Source organism: Lepidochelys kempii, chromosome 8, assembly GCF_965140285.1.
Source record: "Lepidochelys kempii isolate rLepKem1 chromosome 8, rLepKem1.hap1, whole genome shotgun sequence".
Taxonomy (NCBI): domain Eukaryota; kingdom Metazoa; phylum Chordata; order Testudines; family Cheloniidae; genus Lepidochelys; species Lepidochelys kempii.
Window position 1 is genome coordinate 74,171,022 of NC_136387.1, and position 23,700 is coordinate 74,194,721.

Sequence of the window (23,700 nt, forward strand, 5' to 3'; positions counted from 1 at the left end):
AGGTCACACGGACTATTCTGCTGTTTCCTACTGCTTCTACAGGTCTCACGATATTAGGCTAAGACTTAGCTCAACAGTTGTTCTGTCTCTGACACTTAAATGGCTGCCCTTAAACCCTCTCTTTCTTTCCCTGCTTCCACATCACGGATCTCCCAATTCAACTCTCTTTGAAAGTAGTACTAGCTTTCAAGGAAATGTGTGTATTTTCTGTAACGTAGGATGGAGTTATGTAAATCTCATCAAGTGCCTCAGTCACTACCTTACAGCAATTTACTGTAAATATTTGTATAGCGGTGTGGTTATCTTGAATTTTGCATATTTTCTTTAGGTCCATACAGTGCTGTAAGCAGCGTTACAAGTGAGTGCAGTTTCACTGACATTCTAAAAGTTGTTTTGATTAAATGATTTTAACACAGCTGGAGAAACCAACTCTGAATTTGTCCCACCATCTTTATATTCCATTAAGGGAGATTTTGGAAGTGAATTATATTTAAAGTCTACTTTCACAGACTATGAAGCCATGCAATTAGAACTTCCAGGCCTTTTGATAGTTAAAGGAAAAGCTCCACTTTTAATGGCACTCTAGTAGCTTGAAAGATTGGAATAGCATCAACTAACAGTTATGGTGAGCACTGATCACAAAAGTGTTTTAATTTAATATCTCAATAAGTTATCAGAAAAAGCATTCAACTGAAGACAAAACACCATAGAAAGGAACTACGTGGTAGCTGAGTACAAAATAAAATAATCTATTTGGAATATAAAAGTTCATATGCTTTGGCTCTTAAGGTAGTCACTAAAAGAAAATTTGCCAGATCCACATTTGGATAATAAACAACAGCTTAAGTTTTCAGCTCCAATCAAAGAAAACCAGATTTGAGAAACAAACACATATGGTGGTAATTTGCATTCCCAACTTAACTTTTAAGCTTATGTTTAAATAACGTTTTTCTGTTTTTTATATATAGCAATTTAGGTAAATGTCTCAAGGTGACTTGAAATGTACATTAATCTGCTATGAAGAAAAAACAACAACCCAGTAGTATACTTTAGTCAGAGGATAATCACCATTATAATTTAAGCAAAACATTTTCTGTAACTGACTCAAATCAACTAGATGATTCTAGAGATCATGGAATATTACATAATTAGAGAACAACACTCACTCCAAGGAGTGAGTGGCTTTTTCCGCCTCACTCCAGTTTAAAGCAGCTGAACAAATTCAGAATTTTATTTTTTGTTGAAGTTACGCTAGTTATACTTCTGCATCACATAACAGAAAGTTGTATCTCCCACTACAACAATGTTAGCATGAAAGAAATGTGCTGAACAGAATAAAAACAAAAAGGAGAATCTCTGGAATTGTTTTGATTTGACAAAGAGGAAGTAAACCAAACAAACCTCTTCCCTTTCATCAACAACAGTTACTGTATCAAAAACAACATCTGATAGTTCAGTTACAAGTATCCACTGACGGTATAATAATTTGACACATAATAAAACCAACTTCTTTTTAATCATAAATTAAGGACAAATTAAATATGTATATCACTGAATGACTTTGTTAACCTACTGCATATCCAGGTCTACCTGTCCTGACTCATGCTGCTGAAACTTTGCAACAATCAATAACCTGCTTATTCTTTGGTTCCCTAGTAACGTATTATGACATCACAAGTTTTACACAACACACCTTTTCGTTTGCTCCTCTTTAATTGTGCTCAAGAAAATGACTGGTTAGAGCAGTGGTCTCCAACCTTTTTACTCACAAGATTATGTTTTTAATTTAAGTGCAACACAGGATCTATCCTGCTCCTTCCCTGAGGCCCCACCCCTTCCTGCTCACTCCCTCTCCCCCACCCTCACTCACTTTCACTGGGCTGGGGCAGGGGATTGGGGTTCGGGAGGGGATGCAGGCTCTGGGCTGGGGCCGAGGGGTTTGGAGTGTCGGAGTGGGCTCCAGGCTCAGGAGGTTGTGGTGCAGGAGGTGGTGAGGGGTGCAAGCTCTGGAAGCGAGTTTGCGTGCAGGAGGGGGCTCTGGGAGGGGGTTCAGGGGGTTGGGGTGCAGGAGGGGAGTTGGAGTGCTGGCTCCAGGAGGAGGCTCAGGGCTCGGGGTTGGGGTGCGGGTTCACGCTGGATGGCACTTACCCTGGGCGGCTCCCAGTTGGTGGCGCAGCGGGGCTAAGGCAGGCTCTCTGCCTATCCCGGTCCCATGCTGTTCCTGGAAGTGGGTAACATGCCTCGGGGGGGGGCCCATATGGCTCCGCACACTGCTCCTGCCTGCAAGCAGTGCCCTCACAGCTCCCATTGGCTGGGAATAGGGAACTGTGGCCAATGGGAGCTGCGGAGGCAATGCTTGCAGGCAGGAGCAGTGCGCAGAGACCCCTGCCTCCCCAAGGGGCGGCAGGGGTGTTCTGGCTGCTTCTGGGAGTGGTGTGGGATTGGGGCAGGCAAGGAGCCTGCCTTAGTCCCGTTGTGCTGCTGGACTTTTAGTGGCCAGAGATCATGATCAGCTGGCAGATGTTCTAGATTTAACCAGTCGATCATGGTCTACAGGTTGGTGGCCACTAGGTTAGAGTAAATTATAAGGGTATACATTTTTCATTTATAAAGTGCACTATGCAAGAATTCCAAGGCAGTATACTCTTCAGGAGGAATTACAAATCTTATCCAAAACAATATTAAAAATGAAAGAATGAAAGGTTTGTTTTTATATAATATTGACATAATAATACAGATAATATAACTTTTAGAACAAAGTAGATAAAAGTTCACATATAGACAATGCAGGCCTCTACAGTTAAGCATCAACATTTTAAAAATCAAGGCACAGACAAATCTGAAGTCAATAACCCTCTGTAAGGTGGTCAAAAAATAAGCTTCAGTTACTTAAGCAAAGAGGTGACTTGTTTGTGTTGTCTGTGAAAAAGTTTTTGATTAACGTGTCCAAATAAAATGGTTTCCTCATTTAAACAGATAGAATGAGCAAAACAAACCAACACAGCGCTGTGAAATGGTGCTGCATTCTGCATACTTAAATCACTTCTTGAGCTCCTTAAATTCTCATATTCCAATCTTCTAAAATTCTGCTCACGAATGACTTCTATCAGATTTCTAACATAAAGAAGTGAATTCTGCCAATCCAACATAAGAAATGGATGTTAAAGCGTCTGCTTCTAAACTTTGTTGAACAGAGAAGAAACCAAAGAGCTGGCTAATGCGAAAAGATTGCTAAACGCAAACCCCAAAACCAGTGCAGAAGTATCAGTAGTTTTTAAAAAGTCTCAAGATTCCATTGAGTGCATCTTTCAGGTTCAAAAGACTCAAGGGGGGAGAGCACTTTGGACTGGTAAATCTGAAGATCAGAAAAATCAGTCTCTCATGAAAAGTAACTAACGATCTAATTCAGACGACAGATGAAAAACAGACCTTGAACAACAGAATCAAATATTTATCTACCCATCTGATAATGTAATTCAGAGTAACTGTTGCGGAGTAAGAAAAGGAGTACTTGTGGCACCTTAGAGACTAACCAATTTATTAGAGCATAAGCTTTCGTGAGCTACAGCTCACTTCATCAGATGCAAGATTGCGGAGTAGGATTTGTTTAAAAAAATACAACAACTTACCTTAATTGTTTTGAATAGTTTTGTTCAATCTCTATCCTTTCTTTTACAAACTTTGCATATCTCTCCAAGAAGTCAATGCCCCACTGTGTATGCTTGTCTAAGTTATCAAATTGATCCTTTAAAACAAAACAAAGAAATTCAATTAGCTACACAAAGTTAAAAAAAAAATCAGAAAAATCAATCAATTTAATTTAGTTATGAAGTTGTGGTCTTTGATATTTAGATATAACTCACTACAATGGGGATAATAAAGCCAGTCCTATGCATATCACAACCCTCATATGCCAGAATATTAGTAAGCTAAAATCACATGTGCAAACATACCTTTGGCTCTTCATGTAAAAGCACCTGTACTCATATTTTAAAATTACTCACGGTTGATTTTTTTCATAAAAGGTAATGACCATTAATATTTGTATTACTTTAAAAATAATCCTTTTCAATCAAGGAAGGTTTCCAATACAACACTGAACATATAAGTGGAGACAAGCGTTCTGTAACTGGTTAACGGACTATTCAAGTACAATTTATTTCCAAAAGATTTTTTAGTAATTTTAAAATTCCTCAACACAGACCCTAGGTATGGTTTCTAGGCATACAAAAAAGTATTTACATCCTTAAGATCACCCAATGACAGGAAACACACTTAAGTGATACTATACAACAAAGGTTGATACACAGATAGTCCAAGTCATCAGCAAATGCTCACTCCATGATAGGTGCTGGTGACAGTCTCCAGACAGAACAAAACTAGTCCTCAAAATGAAGAGGGCTATGACAAACTGGCAACAGAAACTGGGTTTTAAAAAAGCAGATTTCTATAGAAATGATCAAAAACCCTGTCATATTGCTACCTTCAAACTTGAGTTTTCACTATTAGAGGTGACAGATCAACAGGCTGAGCAAACATTCATTCAGGGTGAAGAAGGAATCCAAAAACAAAAAGGGGAAACTTGAATGAAATATCTAAAAAAAAAAATAAAAAAAAATGAAGATGCAGTTCAGTAAACCACACCACACCGCACAGAGTCATATTTTTATATTAAAAATTTAAACTATGCCATGCTGAAGAGAAGTCCAGGATTTGTGTTTTAAGATGACAATATTTATTGTAAATTCTGACTATATTTAGCACACCTCCTCATGAACAATTGCTCAATAATCTAAAAAAACATGTGCAAATGTAAAAACAAATATAAGTTATCATACAGTGTGGGCCATAGAAACTGTGTCCAGATACACTTGATAGTTAAATAATACAGCTATAAAGTAAAATTAAAAATTAATACCAGAGAAAGAAAGTGATGAGGTACAGGCAAGGCTAATTGTGTTGCCTTTAGATATTTAAAGTTTGCATGATAGAACATTACTTTCTTCATTATCTTAAGTTATGCACCACCACATGCCTGGCAACCCTGACTCAGTATTGCACCTTAACTTAATAAGTCATACCACCCTTTCCTACTAACAACTTTAGTCTTCTTATTCCAATGCACACTACAGTGATTTGAAGTTCCATCAAGGAATGCTGTTAGTAAAAATATACAATCATTTAGAATATATAAGATCAAACAACATTTTATCAGCATTGACAAACGTAAGGAAGAAATTCAGAAATAAGATTGCTCTCAAATCTCATCTCAACCTGTTGGGTTTAGGGCAGTGAAGCATAGATTAAATATATCACACATCTAATTTGTGCCATAATGGTGATTTAAAGACAGTGTTGGCCTTCACTCTAAATTTCTTTGAAGTCAGATCCTGAACATTATTTAAACAGGGTTTTTTGGGAAGCATTAAAATATCATATGTAAGCATAAATTATAACTTTCTCAGAAACTTTGCTCTTTTATATTCTGCTCTTGTTTTTGTAATTACTTTGACAATACTAGCCTTGCATCCAAATGAAGTCCCAATAAGGTGTTTTTGATAGGGAGCCAATGGTCAGAGCCATTAAAAAAAAGACTTCCTTCAGTGAACAGCAAAACAATTCCTTGCTGTCCTAGTTTCAGCTGCTTACTCCACTGCTTTGATTTGCTGCCAAGGTTTAACTTAATATTCTGGAACACCAAACTGTTAATATTTTAGAACACATAACCACAGAGAATATATTTCCAATATTACAGGTTCAAATAAAAAACAAATAATTTGAAAGATCTGTTAATGAAAGTTACTTATTTACTACTGACATATACAAAGGTGAACCTGTATAAGTAATATACATCTCTCCTTCTACCATTAACAAAAGGATCACTCCTCCTCCCTGAAAAGCTTTCCTTTCTTTACTTCATCTTCCTCCATCTCACTCTAGAAGCTGCAGGTTCTGAGCGAGGACAGCTAGGGATAGGAGATTTTGCTTTTGGTTCCATGAAAAGAATAATTTGGCTGCTGGAAAGAGAGGTTACTCACCATGTGCAGTAACTGGAATTGATCAATGATTTTTGGCAGAGGTACCCATTCAGCCTACATATGCAAGACAAAGGCTATATGGGGCTGCTCAGGAAAACCACCCTCACTTCCTTCTCCACTGCAAAGTCCCACAAGGACAACTTCAAAGCAGAGAAGGAGGAGGATGGGTAGCGAAGCACCCACAGGGGGACACATCTCAAAGAATTCAAGTTATTGCAGAAGGTTAGTAAACTCTCCTTCTTCAAGTAAAGTTCCTGTGGGTATGCCACTTCAGGTGACTCCTGAGCAGTACCCTCCTCAGGAGGTAGGAGGTTGAGAGCAGAGTCCAAGAGAAAAGAGAGAACTGAGTTGCCTACAGCAGCATCTGATCTTGCCACAGACACTAGGACGTAATGATTAGAAAAGGTACAAAGAGAAGACCAAGTTGCCGCTCTACAGATGTCTGCAATTGGTACATCCTTAAGTAAGTACATAGTGCTATTGAAGAATGTGCTATTACTCTCAAAGGGGGTTGGACTTCAGCTCTGTTATAACATGTCTTAATATAACCACAGATCCACTTTAACAGCCTCTGTTTTGAGGTTACCAAACCCTTGTTTCTGCCCGCAATGGATACAAATAATCTAGGACATTTTCTAAATGGTTTGGTCCTATTTTGCTAGAAGACCAATGCCATCCTGACATCTAGAGTACGGAATATGGCTTCTTGACTAGTCCAATGCAGTCTGGAGAAAAATGGTTTGATTAATGTGGAATTCTGAGGACACTGTAGGTAACAATCTTGGATGACCCCGTACCAACACTTTAGCTTTGTTGAATACTGTAAATGGGCGATCCACCATTAAAGCCCACAATTCTCATTCCCTTTGTGCACAAGAGATCACTATCAGAAAGGCTTTCTTCATAAAGAAATCTAACAAACACATAGCTAGTGGTTCAAACAGATGCTTCAGAAAGGGAATTAAGGACTAGGTTCAGGTCTCAGCTACGAGTAGGTCTCTGATTTCTGAGGAGACATTCAACAAATCTCTTAGGAATCATGATGTAGTTGGGTGAATGAAGAGTGAAAAACCCCCTATGAGTGTATGAAAGGCTGTTACTGGTGTTAAATGAACCCTAATGGAATTCACAGAAACATCCAGTGTTTTCAATTCTAACAGATAATCTAATATCCTAGGAAGAGGAGAGTGAGTTGGAGAAATCTGATGACTGTTATACCAAAGCAGTTTCTGGAGGTAAGTATTTCTTGTAGATGGTTTATAAAACTTGTATCTCTGAGGAACAAGATATCTCTATTCCCAACAACCATTGAGGAATAAATGCTTGGAACCTCAGAATCCGCAAGTTGGAGTAAAGCGTTTGAACGACACCTTGAGTCAGTAGGTGAGGACTGATTGGAAGCTTCCAGGAAAGATGAGAGGTGAGTCTCATTAGATAGGGATACCAGACTTGTCTAGCCACAGTGGTGCAATCAGTACAACTCTGGCTCAATCTTGTTTGATCTTGTTGAGAATCTTCAACAGTAACCATGTCAGTGGAGATGCACAGAGAAGTCTTTCCATCATCACAGAGATGAGAAATGTATCTCCTAGAGATAGGGGATCAAGACCCCCTCCCTCCCCTAAAACAATACCTGATGCATTTTGAGTTGGTTGCTGTGGCAAACGTACTGATCTCCAGGAATTCCCAAGCTAAGAACATCGTGTGGAGGACTCTGGAGTTTAGCTCCCATTCATAATTTAGAAATAAATGTCTGTTGAGGTCATCTGCCATGGTGTACTGAATACCTGGTAGGTAAGAATCTGAGATGACTATTTGTTGGCTATGCACCAATTCCAGAGTTTTATCACTTCAGCCTAGAGAGATGAGGAACATCCTCCTCTCTGATGGTTGATATAATACACACATGCCACACTGTCTGTCATGATCTTTACTGACTTTGATCTGATTAGAGGTGGAAAGTGTAGAAAGCAATTCTGACAGCTCTCAATTCAAAAGATTTATGTGTAGAAGCTGCTCTTGTAGCAACCATTTGCCTTGCACCGTAAGAGGTCCCAGATGTGTCCCCCAACTCAAAGCAAAGCATCTGATATTTTCACCGTGGTAGGGGAAAATCTGAATGAAGGAAACACCTTTGGATGTCTTTGTGAGGTTCTTCTACCTACTGAGTGCAGAACCTGCTGGGGAACAGAGTAACCTGCCTAGATTGTGTCTGCTTGGTTTTTAAACTGTTCAAAGCCATCCCTGTAGACTTTGAAGATTTAACCTGGCATGGTACACTACAAAGACACAAGCTGATATGTCCCAGATCGAAGGCAATCTTTATCATCACTTAAGGACTTTTCTGAATCCTTGAGATGAGATATGCTAGTGCAAGAAATCTGGAGGAAAGGAGGTATCTGTTGAGTCCGCAAAGACCTCGAGATCATTAAAGGGGAGATCTTCAATGGTACTCTGAACCTCTCCCTGAAAGCCTAACATCTGCAGCCAGGGTGCTCTTCTCATTACCACTGCAGTGTATATAGACCATGCTGCAGAATCTGCCATGTTTAAGGAGTCCTGAAGTGATGTCCTTGCTAGAAACTGGCCCTCTTGAATATTAAATTGGTCACAATGTTCCTCTGGCCGATGCTTAATAAAGGAATTACATTTGTTATAATTAAGTAGCTGTACTTAGCCATGAGCACCTGATGGTTTGCTAATCTGAGGTGTGGCTGATGCGTAGGATCTGTGGCCAAAAACACTGAGTCTCTTATGGTCTTTACTGTATGGGGCAGACTTTGAGCTATGTTGCTTGTCTTGTTCATTAATGGCTTCCACTACTAGGATGTTCAGAGCTGGGTGAGAAATAGAAACTCCAATTCTCTGTCCAGAACCTAGTATTTTTTAATCCAGGCCCTTGAAGGTAGGTAGCTGGGGTTTGCCAGACAGTCTAAGCAGGCTTCATAACAGCTTCATTCACTGGAAAGGCAATTCTCAGAGATGACGATGTGTGTCAAATATCTAGGAGTTTGAAGCAGGACTCCGGAACCTCCTTTAAGGGATTCTCAAGTATGTCAGCAATTCACTCCATCAGTTCCTGAAAATGTCTGAAGCCATCTAACATAAAAGGGGGTGGAGGCATGCCAGCTTCATCAGTTGATAAGGAGAAAATATTTGTAAGAGGTGTCACCTCCTTATCTACCTTGCTTCTTACTCCTCAAAGGTGGCGACAGAGGGGGAATGAAGAGAATGGGCCCTTCTCTGTTCCCTCAAGAGTCGAGGAAAGACCTCATAGCAAATTGTTGGCAACTGAATGCCCACAGATCCCAGTGAGGCCACTGAGGGGGGCCAAATGGCAAAAGTGGAGGCATTCATCTGTGTTCCTGCGATGTGGGTATCATTTGAGGTCTACCCTCCTGCAAATCAGTGTAGGAAGGAGAGCAATGTGTCCTAAAATAGACACGGCAACCCTATACTGAAATCCAAGATGGGGGAGAGCTGCAAAGTAGACAAGGGCAAATATATTTATCAAGGTGATAAAGGGGCTGGTGATTGAGAGGATCTTGATGCTGAGAAATGCCTGGCACTCATTAATAGGGGAGACTAGCTCCAAAGAGTTTAGGATACCCGAACTCTTGCAGTATCGATGGTAACAAAGACTGGCCTGGGAGAGGATCTGTGGAGGATGGCTTCACAACTGATGTAGTTGGCCCTGAACACTTAGCCTGCGTGCGAGTCAGCTCAGATTTTCTCAGTACCGCAGGAGGCCTCGCAGTCTTTGATACCATTGACTTTTGTGATACGGTACCAAGTGTTGTTCAGGGATGGACTTATAGCTCTTTTCAACCATGTCTCTGCCAGTCTGGGTCCAAGTACCTGAACTCTGTGAGTCTGTCTTAGACTGACCCTTTTTCTTTGTCTTTGCAATACCAGCATCACTCAAACCCTGCATGGAGCTCTCTGTGGGACTGGAGGTCTCCATAGCCTTCTAGTGTGCTGGTGACCAAGATCTTTTTTGGAGATTTATTCCTTACCTCCTTCTGTTTAGAGGCAGATGAAGATAAGGTCTACAGTACGGTATATGTACTCGGTGCAGAGTACTGCCTACCTCTAGTGGCTCTGGTGTCTGAGATCTTGTTGTGGATGGGGCACTAGCGGTCCAGGGAGGTCTATGTATAGAGGTGTCCTCCAGCCCTGGATCTGAAGCAGGACATAAAGCTTGCTCCATCATTAAGAGTTTAAACTTGATCTCCTGAATCAGTGAAAAGCATATTTATGACCTAAGGACTGAATGGGAAACAAATGAAAGTGATCCTTCAATAATGGAAATGTCTAAGCAACATTAACTATAGGTGTTTACATGCACTACCTATAATACAAAGGCACTGATCTAGCAAAGCGCTTAAGCACAAGCTTAAGTTTAAGAATATCAGCAGTCTCACTGAAGTCCACAGGGCTATTCACATGCTTCAAGTTAAGCATGTGCTTATGCACTTTGCTGGACCAGGGCCTGAAACCCTAGTTTAGCAAGTCAGTAGCCTGCCCTTATAGATATAATCAATAGAAGTGGTATGCGCTGCTCCTTTCATAGGGAGATGACTTCACAAAGATTGTTTGTTTCGTGTCTTAATATGTTGGAAGAATTCATGTTAACTACGGAGTGGAATATTTGGATGTTGGAAAGACTGAAGATTAAAATAAAGGTTTCTGAAAAATTAAGTATCCTTTGAAGGACAGATTGAGACTCAGCAAAAATAGATGCCTCAAAACAGAACTGCTTTTTTTTTTAAATCCACAAAAGACATCTCATGTTTAGATTAAAAAAATACAATAAACTCCTACTTACAATATAAGTATGTAATCAAGGATAAAAACTGGACACATTCAATGTATGCATTTCATTCTCTCCAAACACTGTACATACTGTAGAACATTCTGCTCTCAGTGACTACCAGATAAAAGAAAATATGTTAAATGAATACATCTGTTCTGCAGCATAGGATAAGAATAATAATAAAAATTAAAATTAGCCTAAGTTTGGTTAAGAAAATAACATTTTCTCCTTATAGCTCATGGCCAGTAGGGAAAAGACCCCAATCAGCAAGTAAACGAAGGCCATGAGAATAGTAAGTAGTGTTACTTTTAGCATGGGAAGGATGTATGGCTCCCAAAGTAACTAATAAAGTAAAAAAGAGCTGCGGTAACAAGACAAAGGGAAATTGTCTCAAAAGAAAACAGCCGCAAACCTTCCTACTGTTCTGCTGTACAAGCAAGGGGGTGGGGAGAATAAGAGAAGGCCTTGTAGGAAGGAAAGAAGCAAGGAGAAACTGCTGCAAACCAGGTTTTTGCTAAAGCTAGCAAATTAGCTGAAGTCAGTTATTGGCAATGACATCACTTGTTTGTTAAAGGGTATAAAAAGTAAACTCCTAAAGAGGTTCATTGCTAATACCTGCCTGACCAAGTTGGAGATGACTAATATGGGTCTCAGCACCCCCAGATTTAGCCTATTAGTAAGTAACTGATCGCATGCTTATAAATATTGTTAATATATTGGATGTAGAAACTGCTTATTGTTCAGCCATTGGACTTGTTTAGAGCAACTGCATAAAATACCATTTGGCCTTTGGATTTAAAAGAGAAATTTATGGTTAAATTAGTGTTTGGTGTTTTCCCATATCAATATTAATAATTTTAAATATTATTATTAATTCCAACATGCAGTTTGTTGTTTTAAAATTCTATACACAACAAGGAATCTACCCTGAAGGGAACAGGAGTGCTGCAGATAGTATGCTCATCCCCTAGGAGGGACAAGGAGCCTTACGTTTCTTAGCAGTCGTACAGAGACGAACAAGCAACAGCCAAGGAAGTTTCATTCAGTCAGCAGGCAGAAGGAGGATGACAACGACACAAAACTTCTAAGGTAGAGAGGGATTCAGTTTGGACGTGGAAATCAGCCTGATATTCATATTTTTAGCAAGATTGGTTGCAGGTTTCACCCCAGTCCCTCCATTGCTCCCACAAGACACATAACCAGAGGAACTGTTCCTCACTGCTGCAAAGGTAGCCACATTATGGGATGAGACACAAGACAGCTTTGAGTTGTGCCAGGAAGACAACAAAGGCAAAAATCCGTATCATCACCTGATAGGGAATGCTTAGATACCAACCTTCTTGCCAGTACTAAAAGCTCTCCTAACCACCTAATTTGGAAATTTAACATACTGTTTACTGATGTTAATATCAGTTTTGAATTGGTTTATCTGTGTGAAACTAAGCCTAGTCTATTCTGAACATAAGCAGGCTGTATAACACAGGGGACAAAGTTAACTGAGTAAATGTGGTCTGGTGTCTAAAATTACAGTTAATTTTAAGTCTGGAACTTTTAGCAAAAAACATTAAATATTTAGATATACAAGTATTTCTTTTCTGGAAAGTGTAGAAGTTATATTAGCTAATAAAGATTGACACAAGATAATGAACAAAATGTCTGTCCACTACCTTAGCAGAAACTATTTTCCCACTGACCTCCCAAGACAAATATACATGAGGTACACTGTATAATTAGGGCTGTTTGTCTATATGCTATTAAATAAATGACAAAACAATAGCTCCCAATTTAATGAAACACTGTTCTTAACAGCCAAACGTGTAAGTCTGTTGAAGAATTTTTAATTAGCACTGTATCTGACATTCTATTAATGGGTTGCAGATATCAGTTGATCGATGGGCCTGGTGGATATTACACTGCCCACTCACCAACTGGAATCCAGTTCAAAGCTTGAGAGTCATATATGAAATAAGTCTGCCATTCCACAAAGGTCCATAATGAGTCAGTGTAGATTATTCAACAGGATGTATTTTAACTGTAGTTCGGGAATAACATAATTGTTACTGGGAACGAGACGTGTAAAAATTCAAGTAGTTTAGACATCTCATTCCAAAATTCTCAGAATATTGGGGATTTTATTCATTTATATGTACCTGCCTTCTCAAATGCAAATTAGTTACCAAACAAAGTAACCAAATGAAAACAAAGAATTCCAAGTCAAGATGGGTAGAATATTATCCACATTAACAAACCAAACCTTTAACTTCAGAGTAGCGGTTTATTGAAACTAAACTATTGACACTTACTTGGTAAATATTTTTCTTTAAAGTAAAAAGCAAAAAAAATCAGTTTAGAACAAACAATTGTAGACTGCACCAGAGATAGGCTGCACCAAAGGTGATGCAGACTACACAACAGATCTCACATTCCAGACTTCCAAATCTCAAATGACTTTTTTCCAAGATTGGTTTTAAAAGATCTAATTTGGAATGCCTCACTTACTTATTTGGAGGAGTGGCCATGGGGTGCATCACTGAAGATGTCTAGGGCAGAAATATCAAAGCACCGCTCAAGCACCGCTTGTACATATTGTAAGGAGAGTGATCACTTTACATAAGCTATTACCAACAGGAGAGTGGGTTTGTTTGGGGCGGGGGGGTGGAGACAAAACCTGGATTTATGCTGGAAATGGCCCACCTTGATTATCATACACATTGTAAATAGAGTGATCACTTTACATAAGCTATTACTAGCAGGAGAGTGGGGTTGGGGGAGAAAAAACCTTTTGTAGTGATAAACACCCATTTTTTCATGATTTGTGTGTATAAAAACAAACATCTTCTGTATTTTCCACAGTATGCATCCAATGAAGTGAGCTGTAGCTCACGAAAGCTTATGCTCAAATAAATTGGTTAGTCTCTAAGGTGCCACAAGTACTCCTTTTCTTTTTATATAGATTGAGTTTCTTAAGTCTCTCACTATAAAGGCATGTTTTCCAGACCACAAATCATTCTTGGAGCTATTTTCTGAACTCTTTCCAAGTTTTTGACAGTTTTTTTGGAACAGGGACATCAGAAATGGGCATAGTACTCCAGCAAAGGTCTTACTAATGTATACAATTTCAATACAAATTCAAAATGATCTGGACAAACGGGAGAAATGGTCTGAGATAAATAGGATGAAATTCAATAAGGACAAATGTGAAGTACTCTATTTAGGAAGAAATAATAGAGTTACATGTATACAAAATGGAAAATGACTGCCTAGGAAGGAGTACTGCAGAAAGAGATCTGGGGGGTCACATAGCGGACCACAAGCTAAATATGAGTCAACAGCGTAACACTGTTGCAAAAAAAGCAAACGTAATTCTGGGATGCATTAGCAGGAGTATTGTAAACAAGACACGAGAAGTAATTCTTGTGCTCTACTCCACACTGATTAGGCCTCAACTGGATTATTGTGTCCAGTTCTAGGCACCACATTTCAGGAAGGATGTGGACAAATTGGAGAGAGTCCAGAGAAGAGCGACAAAAATGATTAAAGGTCTAGAAAACATGACCTTTGAAGGAAGGTTGAAAAAAATTGGATTTGTTTAGTCTGGAAAAGAGAAAGACTCAGAGGGAACATGATAACAGTTTTCAAGTATGTAAAAGGTTGTTACAAGGAGGAGGGAGAAAATTTGTTTTTCTTAACGTCTGAGGATAGGAAAAGAAGCAGTGGGCTTAAATTGCAGCAAGGGAGGTTTAGGTTGGATATAAGGAAAAAGTTCTTAACTGTCAGGGTGGTGAAGCACTGGAATAAATTGCCTAGGGAGGTTGTGGAATCTCCCTCATTGAAGATTTTTTAAGAGCAGGTTAGACAAATACTTGTCAGGAATGGTCTAGATAATACTTAGTCCTGCCATGAGTGCAGGGGACTGGACTAGATGACCTCTCGAGGTCCCTTCCAGTCCTATGATTCTATAATACCACATCCCTAGTCCTACTTGACATTCCCCTATTTATATACCCAAGAATTACATTTGTCTTCTTTATTATACCATCACACTGGGAGTTCATGTTCAGTTAGTTACCTGCCATGACTGCTATTCTTTTTCAGTATCATTGCATTTCAGGATACAGCCGCCACTCTTCTATGTTTTTTATTCCCAGATGTATAACCTGGTATTTGGCTGTTTTAAAAACACATATTGTTCAACTGAACCAGGTCAGTCTGTAGAGCTGACTTGTCCCCATCATTATTTACCAGTCCACCAACATTTGGAATCACCTGCAAAATTTCCAGTAATTATTTTATACTTTCTTTCAAAAGAAAAAAATTGGACAAAGAACAGATCCCCGTGGGACCCCACTTGAAATACCCTCACTGACTGACAATTCTCCATGTACAATTTCTGCAATCTATCAGTTAACCAGTTTTAAAATCCATTTAATAAGGGCTATATTCATATTGTATAGTGCTAATTTTCTTATTTTAATCCAGTTGTCATACTGGACAAAGTCAAATGACAGAAATGTAGGGCTGGAAAGGACTTCAAGAGGTCATCTAGTCCAGTCCCTGAGCTGAGGTAAGACCAAGTACAAGTAGGCCATCCTGACAGGTGTTTGTCTAATCTGTTCTTAAAAATCTTCAATGACGGGGATTCAAAAACCTCCCTTGGAAGCCTATTTCAGTGCTAACAGTTAGAGAGTTTTTCCTATGATCTAACCTAAATCTCCCTTGCTGCAAATTAAGCCCATTGCTTCTCGTCCTACCTTCAGTGATTCATAGATACAAGCCCAAAAGGGACCACTGTGATCATCTAACGACAGTATATGGCCTGTCATACAGGAGGTCAGAACATTCCCACAATAACTCTTATTGAACATGGAAAACAGTTGATCACCATCCTCTTTGTAACAGCCCTGAACATATTTGAAGACTTACCAGATCCTCCCTCATTCTTCTTTTCTCAAGACTAAACATGCCCAGTTTTTTTTAAACTTTTCCTCATAGATTATTCTTCTAAACCTTTTATTATTTTTTTGTTCTCCTCTGGACTCCCTCCAATTTGTCCACATCTTTCTTGAAGTGTAGCACCCAGAACTGGACACAGTACTCTAAGTGATGCCTTATAGAAGTCTAAATATATTACATGAACAGTTACTTTATCAATCTCGTAATCTCATTAAAAAATAAAGTTTCTTTAATAAGACTTATTTTCCATAAAACTATGCTGATTGGCATTAATTATGCTACAATCTTTTAATTTTTCACTGATTTCATCCCATTTCAGCTTCTCCATGATTTGGCCCAGGATCAATGGCAGGCTCACTACTCTATAGTTATAGTTACCAACGTCATTCCATTTACTGTTTTGAAACAGTGGCACAACGTTAGCTTTCTTCCAGTTCTTTGTTCTCCAGGCTGTCAATCTTGTCTAAACTTCTGTGTACGTACACACACAAATAAAAGGTTGTATTCTGGAGAACAATTCTGCAGTAAGGGAATGCATTCTGCAGCTGTGGAATCACTAATAGACAAGGTCCTGACTATTGATAAATAGTTAAGCCTCATGAACGTAAGAATAGCCATACTGGGTCAGACCAAAGGTCCATCCAGCCCAGTATCCTGTCTACCAACAGTGGCCAATGCCAGGTGCCCCAGAGGGAGTGAACCTAACAGTTAATGATCAAGTGATCTCTCTCCTGCCATCCATCTCCACCCTCTCACAAACAGAGGCTAGGAACACCATTCCTTGCCCATCCTGGCTAATAGCCATTAATGGACTTAACCTCCATGAATTTATCCAGTTCTCTTTGAAACCCTGTTATAGTCCTAGCCTTCACAACCTCCTCAGGCAAGGAGTTCCACAGGTTGACTGTGCACTGCGTGAAGAACTTCCTTTTACTTGTTTTAAACCTGCTACTCATTAATTTCATTTGGTGGCCCCAGTTCTTATATTATGGGAACAAGTAAATAACTTTTCCTTATTCACTTTCTCCACACCACTCATGATTTTATATACGTCTAGCACATCCCCCCTTAGTCTCCTCTTTTCCAAGCTGAAAAGTCCTAGCCTCTTTAATCTCTCCTCATATGGGACCCATTCCAAACCCCAATAATTTTAGTTGCCCCTTTCTGAACCTTTTCTAATGCCAGTATAAGTACCACATCTGTATGCAGTATTCAAGATATGGGTGTACCATGGAGTTATATAAGGGTAATAAGATATTCTCTGTCTTATTCTCTGTCCCGTTTCTAATGATTCCTAACATCCCATTTGCTTTTTTGACTGCCACTACACACTGCATGGATGTCTTCAGAGAACTATCCACGATGACTCCAAGATCTTTCTCCTGATTAGTCGTAGCTAAATTAGCCCCCATCATATGGTATGTATAGTTGGGGTTATTTTTTCCAGTGTGCATTACTTTACATTTATCCACTTTTAATTTCATTTGCCATTTTGTTGCCCAATCACTTAGTTTTGTGAGATCTTTTTAAAGTTCTTCACAGTCTGCTTTGGTCTTAACTATCTTGAGCAGTTTAGTATCATCTACAAACTTTGCCACCTCACTGCTTACCCCTTTCTCCAGATCGTTTATGAATAAGTTGAATAGGATTGATCCTAGGACTGACCCTTGGGGAACACCACTAGTTACCCCCTCTCCATTCTGAAAATTTATGATTTATTTCTACCCTTTGTTCCCTGTCTTTTAACCAGTTCTCAATCCATGAAAGGATTCCTCTTATCCCACAACAACTTAATTTACGTAAGAGCCTTTGGTGAGGGACCTTGTCAAAGGCTTTCTGGAAATCTAAGTACACTATGTACACTGGATCTCCTTTATCTGCATGCCTGTTGACCCCCTCAAAGAATTCTAGTAGATTGGTGAGGCATGATTTCTCTTTACAAAAACCATGCTGACTTTTCCACAACAATTTATGTTCTTCTATGTGTCTGACAATTTTATTCTTTACTATTGTTTCAACTAATTTGCCCGTAATTTTATTTGGTGGCCCCTTTTTCTTGTATTATGAGAAGGAGTAAATAATACTTCCTTATTTACTTTCTCTATACCAGTCATGATTTTATAGACCTCTATTATATCCCCCCTTAGTCGCCTCTTTTCCAAGCTGAAAAGTCCCAGTCTTATTAATCTCTCCTCATACGGAAGCCATTCCATACCCCTAATCATTTTTGCTGCCCTTTTCTGAACTTGTTCCAAGTCCAATATATCTTTTTTGAGATGAGGCAACCACATCTGCACGCAGTATTCAAGGTGTGGGCGTACCATGGATTTATACAGAGGCAATAAGATATTTTCTGTCTTATCTATCCCTTTCTTGATGATTCCCAACATTCTGTTCACTTTTTTGACTGCTGCTGCACATTGAGTGGATGTTTTCAGAGAACTATCCACAGTGACTCCAAGATCTCTTTCTTGAGTGGTAACAGCCAATTTAGACCCCATCATTGTATATGCATAGTTAGGATTATGTTTTCCAATGTGCATTACTTTGCATTTATCAACTTTAAATTTCATCTGCCATTTTGTTGCCCAGTCAACCAGTTTTGTGAGATCCTTTTGTAGCTCTTTGCAGTCTGCCTGGGACTTAACTATCTTGAGTAGTTTTGTATCATCTGTAAATTTTGCCACCTCACTGTTTACCCCTTTCTCCAGATCTTTTATGAATATGCTAAATAGGATTGGGCCCAGTACAGATCCCTGGGGGACACCACTATTTACCTCTCTCCATTCTGAAAACTGACCATTTATTCCTACCCTTTGTTTACTGTCTTTTAACCAGTTACCAATCCATGAGAGAACTTTCCCTCTTATCCCATGATTGCTTATTTTGCTGAAGAGCCTTTGATGAGGGACCTTGTCAAAGGCTTTCTGAAAATCTAAATACACTATATCCACTAGATCTCCTTTATCTGCATGCCTGTTGACCCCCTCAAAGAATTCTAGTAGATTGGTGAGGCATGATTTCCCTTTACAAAAACCATGTTGGCTATTTCCCAACAAATTATGTTCATCTATGTGTCTGACAATTTTGTTCTTTATGATAGTTTCAACCAATTTGCCCGGTACTGAAGTGAGGCTTACTAGCCTGTAGTTGCCACGGTCACCTCTGGAGCCATTTTTAAAAATTGGCGTCACGTTAGCTATCCTCCAATCATTTGGTACAGACGTTGATTTAAATGATAGGTTACAGATAACCGTTAGTAGTCCTGCAATTTCACATTTGAGTTCCTTCAGAACTCTTGGGTGAATACCACCAGGTCCTGGAGACTTATTACTGTTTAGTTTATCAATTTGTTCCAAAACCTCCTCTAATGACACCTCAATTTGGGACAGTTCCTCAGATCTGTCACCCAAAAAGAATGGCTCAGGTTTGAGAATCTCCCTCACATCCACAACAGTGAAGACCGATGCAAAGAATTCATTTAGTTTCTCCACAATGGTCTTATCGTCTTTGAGTGCTCTTTTAGCATCTCAATTGTCCAGTGGCCCAATTGGTTGTTTAGCAGGCTTTCTACTTCTGATGTATTTAAAAAAACGTTTGCTCTTACTTTTGGAGTCTTTGTCTAGCTGTTCTTCAAATTCTTTTTTTGTCTTTTTAATTATATTTTAACTCTTCGTTTGCCAGAGTTTATGCTCTTTTGTATTTTCCTCATTAAGATTTATCTTCCACTTTTTAAAGGATGCCTTTTTGCCTCTCACTTCTTCTTTTACGTTGTTGTTTAACCACGGTGGCTCTTTTTTGGTTCTCTTACTATGTTTTTTAAATTGGGGTATACATTTAAGTTGAGCCTCTATTACGGTGTCTTTAAAAAGTTTCCACGCAGCTTGCAGGGATTTTACTTTTGGTACTGTATCTTTTAATTTCTGTTTCACTAACCTCCTCATTTTTGTACGGTTCCCCTTTCTGACATTAAATGCTACAATGTTGGACCGCTGTGGAGTTTTCCTTGCCACAGGAATGTTAGGTTTAATTATATTATGATCACTATTACCAAGTGGTCCAGCTATATTCACCTCTTGGACCTGATCCTGTGCTCCACTTAGGACTAAATCAAGAATTGCCTCTCCTCTTATGGGTTCTATGATCAGCTGCTCCAAGAAGCAGTCATTTAGGTGTCAAGAAACTTTATCTCAGCATCCCTTCCTGAGGTGGTATGTACCCAGTCAATATGGGGAATAGTTGAAATCCCCCATTATTATTATTGAATTTTTTATTTTAATAGCCTCTCTAATCTCCCTAAGCATTTCAGAGTCACTAACACCATCCTGGTCAGGTGGTCTGTAATATAGCCCTACTGCTTTTTTCTTATTTTTCAAGCATGAAATTACTATCCATAGAGATTCTATGGTACAATTTAGTTCATTTAAAATTTTTACTTCATTTGATTCTACGCTTTCTTTCACATATAGTGCCACTCCCCCACCAGCATGACCTGTTCTATCCTTCCGATATATTTTGTACCCTGGTATTACCGTGTCCCATTGATTATCCTCATTCCACCAGGTTTCTGTGATGCCTATTATATTAATATCTTCATTTAATACTAGGCACTCTAGTTCACTCATCTTATTATTTAGACTTCTAGCATTGGTATATAAGCATTTTAAAAACTTGTCATTTTTTGGCTGTCCCCTATTGTATGACGTAATTGAGTGGGACTTTTTTTCATTTGATTGTTTCTCATCAGATCCTCCCTGTATTTTATCATTTTCCATCCTCTCCTCATTAGGACATAGGAAATCTCTATTTGTAGATCCTCCCCTAAGGGCTGTCCAAACCACATGCTCCTCCGCACCTGTCGGCTTTCCCCCAGTAGCATTATTGTTATTACTGAGTCTGCCAAAAATGTCTATAACTATAAATTACAATGAATTGGATGTGTGTGTGTGCATATTTAATTGTTTTTCCTAAAGTTAATTAAGTATTTTAGGGAAAAGCGTCAGTGCGGCCATCAGTGAGAGCTGGTCTACACCTGAGGCCACCAAAGAATTTGTCGTGAGAATCCCTGTCCTATACTCATCCCTATAGTATATGAGTGTTTACAACTGCTGACTGTCCTTTAGTTCAGTGAGCTAAATTTATCATAGTAATAAACACTGTAATTGGACTCCAAGAGAAATCCTGACTCAGATTACTGGGAGAAGTTAGTAATTAGCACTGCTTTGCAACTATTTGGACTACCTTAGTACTCTTACATATTACAATATAAGCCTCTTAAAATAGACTAATCAGATAAAGCCTGATTTATCCATCTTATCCCAACTCTCATTTTAAGCGGACAGAATTTTCCTAAGCAGGCATTTGCTTTCATGGGGAAAAAAATGCAGAGGATACAGAAATTCAGTATTTATACTGGATTTCCTTATGCTTGCCAATTAAAGTTAAAGTAACAGAGAAAATAACTAAAGAGGTCTTGTATAACGTTAATTTTGAAAAGGAATGGAAGCTCCTGAAATGTTTGAGAGGTGACATGACAAAACCATTCATTACTTCTTTGGAGCCATTATACAGTTTTGTGGGAATGCCTAAACCTTCATATGACCCTATAGATGCAGTCAGGCTGCTTCTGAAAGTTCTTTGAGAAATAACGTAGCCACTTGCGCAGTGTTAACTTGGAAATTTTAACTCTGAACATCTCCAAAAATGATGGGCTACACCAAGGATTAATTGCTTACCAGATTCCCTTTTTTCAAATATGAGTTAAAACTAATGCTAAAAAACCATACGCACGCATGCAGACACACATAAAAAGTGTTATGACACTTCTACAAGAAACATGAGTTATGTTTCAACAAGGAAGTGAATCCAATATCCAACAAAAAAAATATATTCATTTTACTAAGAGGTACATGGCAATCTGATTTATTCTAATGAGGAAACACCACATTAAGATGAAACCTGAATCTCAAATTAGCACAGTGAACCAAAATAAGTAATTTTCATTCCACAAAAATACATATATATGGAGATCATGCCTACAGACTGCTCAGAAAAAATAACAAGTAGACAAAAATTGAGGTGATATTCCAAAAAGTGCTCACTGTTACCCTCATTCTCTTCCCACTGAAGAAACTCCCGTTCACTTCACTATTGAGCACTTTTGAAAATACCACCCCAAATATCTTGATAATAGAACAAGAAAATTTCTTTTTACTCAGATGGTAATTTTACATTGTCTCAAAATGTATCCTAATTCCTACCTCACTCAATGAAAGCAATAAGAATATCAAACACTTTATTAGAAATGAAAGCACATTCGGGGTGTTATAACAGATCAAAAAGTTCTAACATGACATTAATTTTTTCATTCTGGCTCATCAACTCAACATGGTTTCTTGCATTTACTTGTCCATCTGCTTACGTGCCAGAATAGCTCTGGGAATTGTATTTAAGTGATACTACAAAGCATACAAGACTGCACAAATTGTGTGCATAAATCCCATATAGGTGATGATGATAAATTAGATCTATAGTTAGATATATAGATAATGCAAGTTAATGTTTTTCATGTTAAAAGGTCTTCATGCACGTTAATCCTTACAACACCAAAGTGAAAAAAAATGGTTACTAACCTTTCATAACTGTTGTTCTTTGAGATGCGTTGCTCATGTTCATTCCATGCTAGGTGTGCATGTGGCAACTGCCAGAGATATTTCCCTTTGTGGTATCTGTAGGACTGGCTTTAATGCCCCCGGGAGTGTACGTGCTGATATAAGGGGTGCCGCCGGATCCACACCCTCTCAGTTCCTTCTTGGCAATAACTCCAACAGAGTGGTAGGAGGGTGGGTCATGGAATGGACATGAGCGACATCTTGAAGAACAACAGCTACGAAATATTAACCGATTTTTCTTCTTCGAGTGCTTGCTCATGTCCATTCCATTCTTGGTGACTCACAAGCAGTACCCTTGAAGGTGGGCTCAGAGTTTCTGGACATGCTGGGCTAGTCTACACTGGCAACGCTAAAGCACTGCTGCCACGGCAGCGCTTTAATGTGCCTTGTGTGGTCACTGTGCAACGCTGGGAGAGCGCTCTCCCAGTGCTCTAATACCACCTCCATGAGAGGCTTGGCTCCCAGCGCTGTCTACATTGGCGCCTTACAGCGCTGCAACTTGCTGAGTTCAGGGGGGTGTTTTTTCACACCCCTGAGCGAGAAAGTTGCAGTGCTGTAAATTGTCAGTGTAGACAAGCCCTCTGACTGCAACACAACTCTTCCAAAACTGGTACAGTCACAGGCCTGCTAGATGATGGCACTGTTAAGACACAAAGGCTTGAACTGATGACCATGTCGCAGCTCTGCAGATGTCCTGGACTGGTATTTGCGCAAGGAATGCTGCTAACAAAACCTGAGCTCTCGTAGAATGAGTGGTTACGATGGCTGGAGGCGGAACCTTCGCCTGCTCATAGCAAGCCCAGATACTGGCAGTTATCCAGGATGAGATTCTTTGGGATGACACTGGCAGTCCTCTCATCCTTTCTGTACTGCTACAAAGAGTTGCGTAGACTTGCGGAAGGGCTTAGTCCTCTCAATATAGAAGGCCAGGGCCCGCCTAACATCTAACGTATGGAGCTGACATTCCTCAGAGGTCTTATGAGGTTTTGGGAAGAAGACAGGCAGAAAGATGTCCTGATGGTTGTGGAATTGCGACACCATGTTCGGAAGGCCAGATGGGGGCGCAGCTGGACCTTGTCCTTGAAAAACACCTTATAAGGGGATTCTGACATCAGAGCTTTGATCACAGAGACCCTCTGGCCAAGGTGATCGCCACCAGGAAAGCGACCTTCCAAGAGATAAGCAGTAAGGAACAAGATGCTAACGGCTTGAAGGCAGGCCC

The 23,700-nt window shown here is 39.4% G+C and overlaps 1 protein-coding gene across 4 annotated transcripts in view; it reads right to left on the reverse strand.

Annotated features, from left to right (window-relative positions):
- Positions 1–23,700, reverse strand: part of FNBP1L (formin binding protein 1 like) — a 95,669-nt gene that overhangs the window by 37,910 nt on the left and 34,059 nt on the right. For 3 of the 4 annotated variants that reach the window (XM_073357021.2, XM_073357022.2, XM_073357023.2), the window contains exon 2: positions 3,630–3,745. In XM_073357021.2, coding sequence (XP_073213122.1) covers positions 3,630–3,745 — 116 coding nt within the window. Of the gene's footprint in view, positions 1–3,629; positions 3,746–23,700 lie in introns of those variants that run through there. The other variant, XM_073357024.2, reaches the window with a different exon arrangement.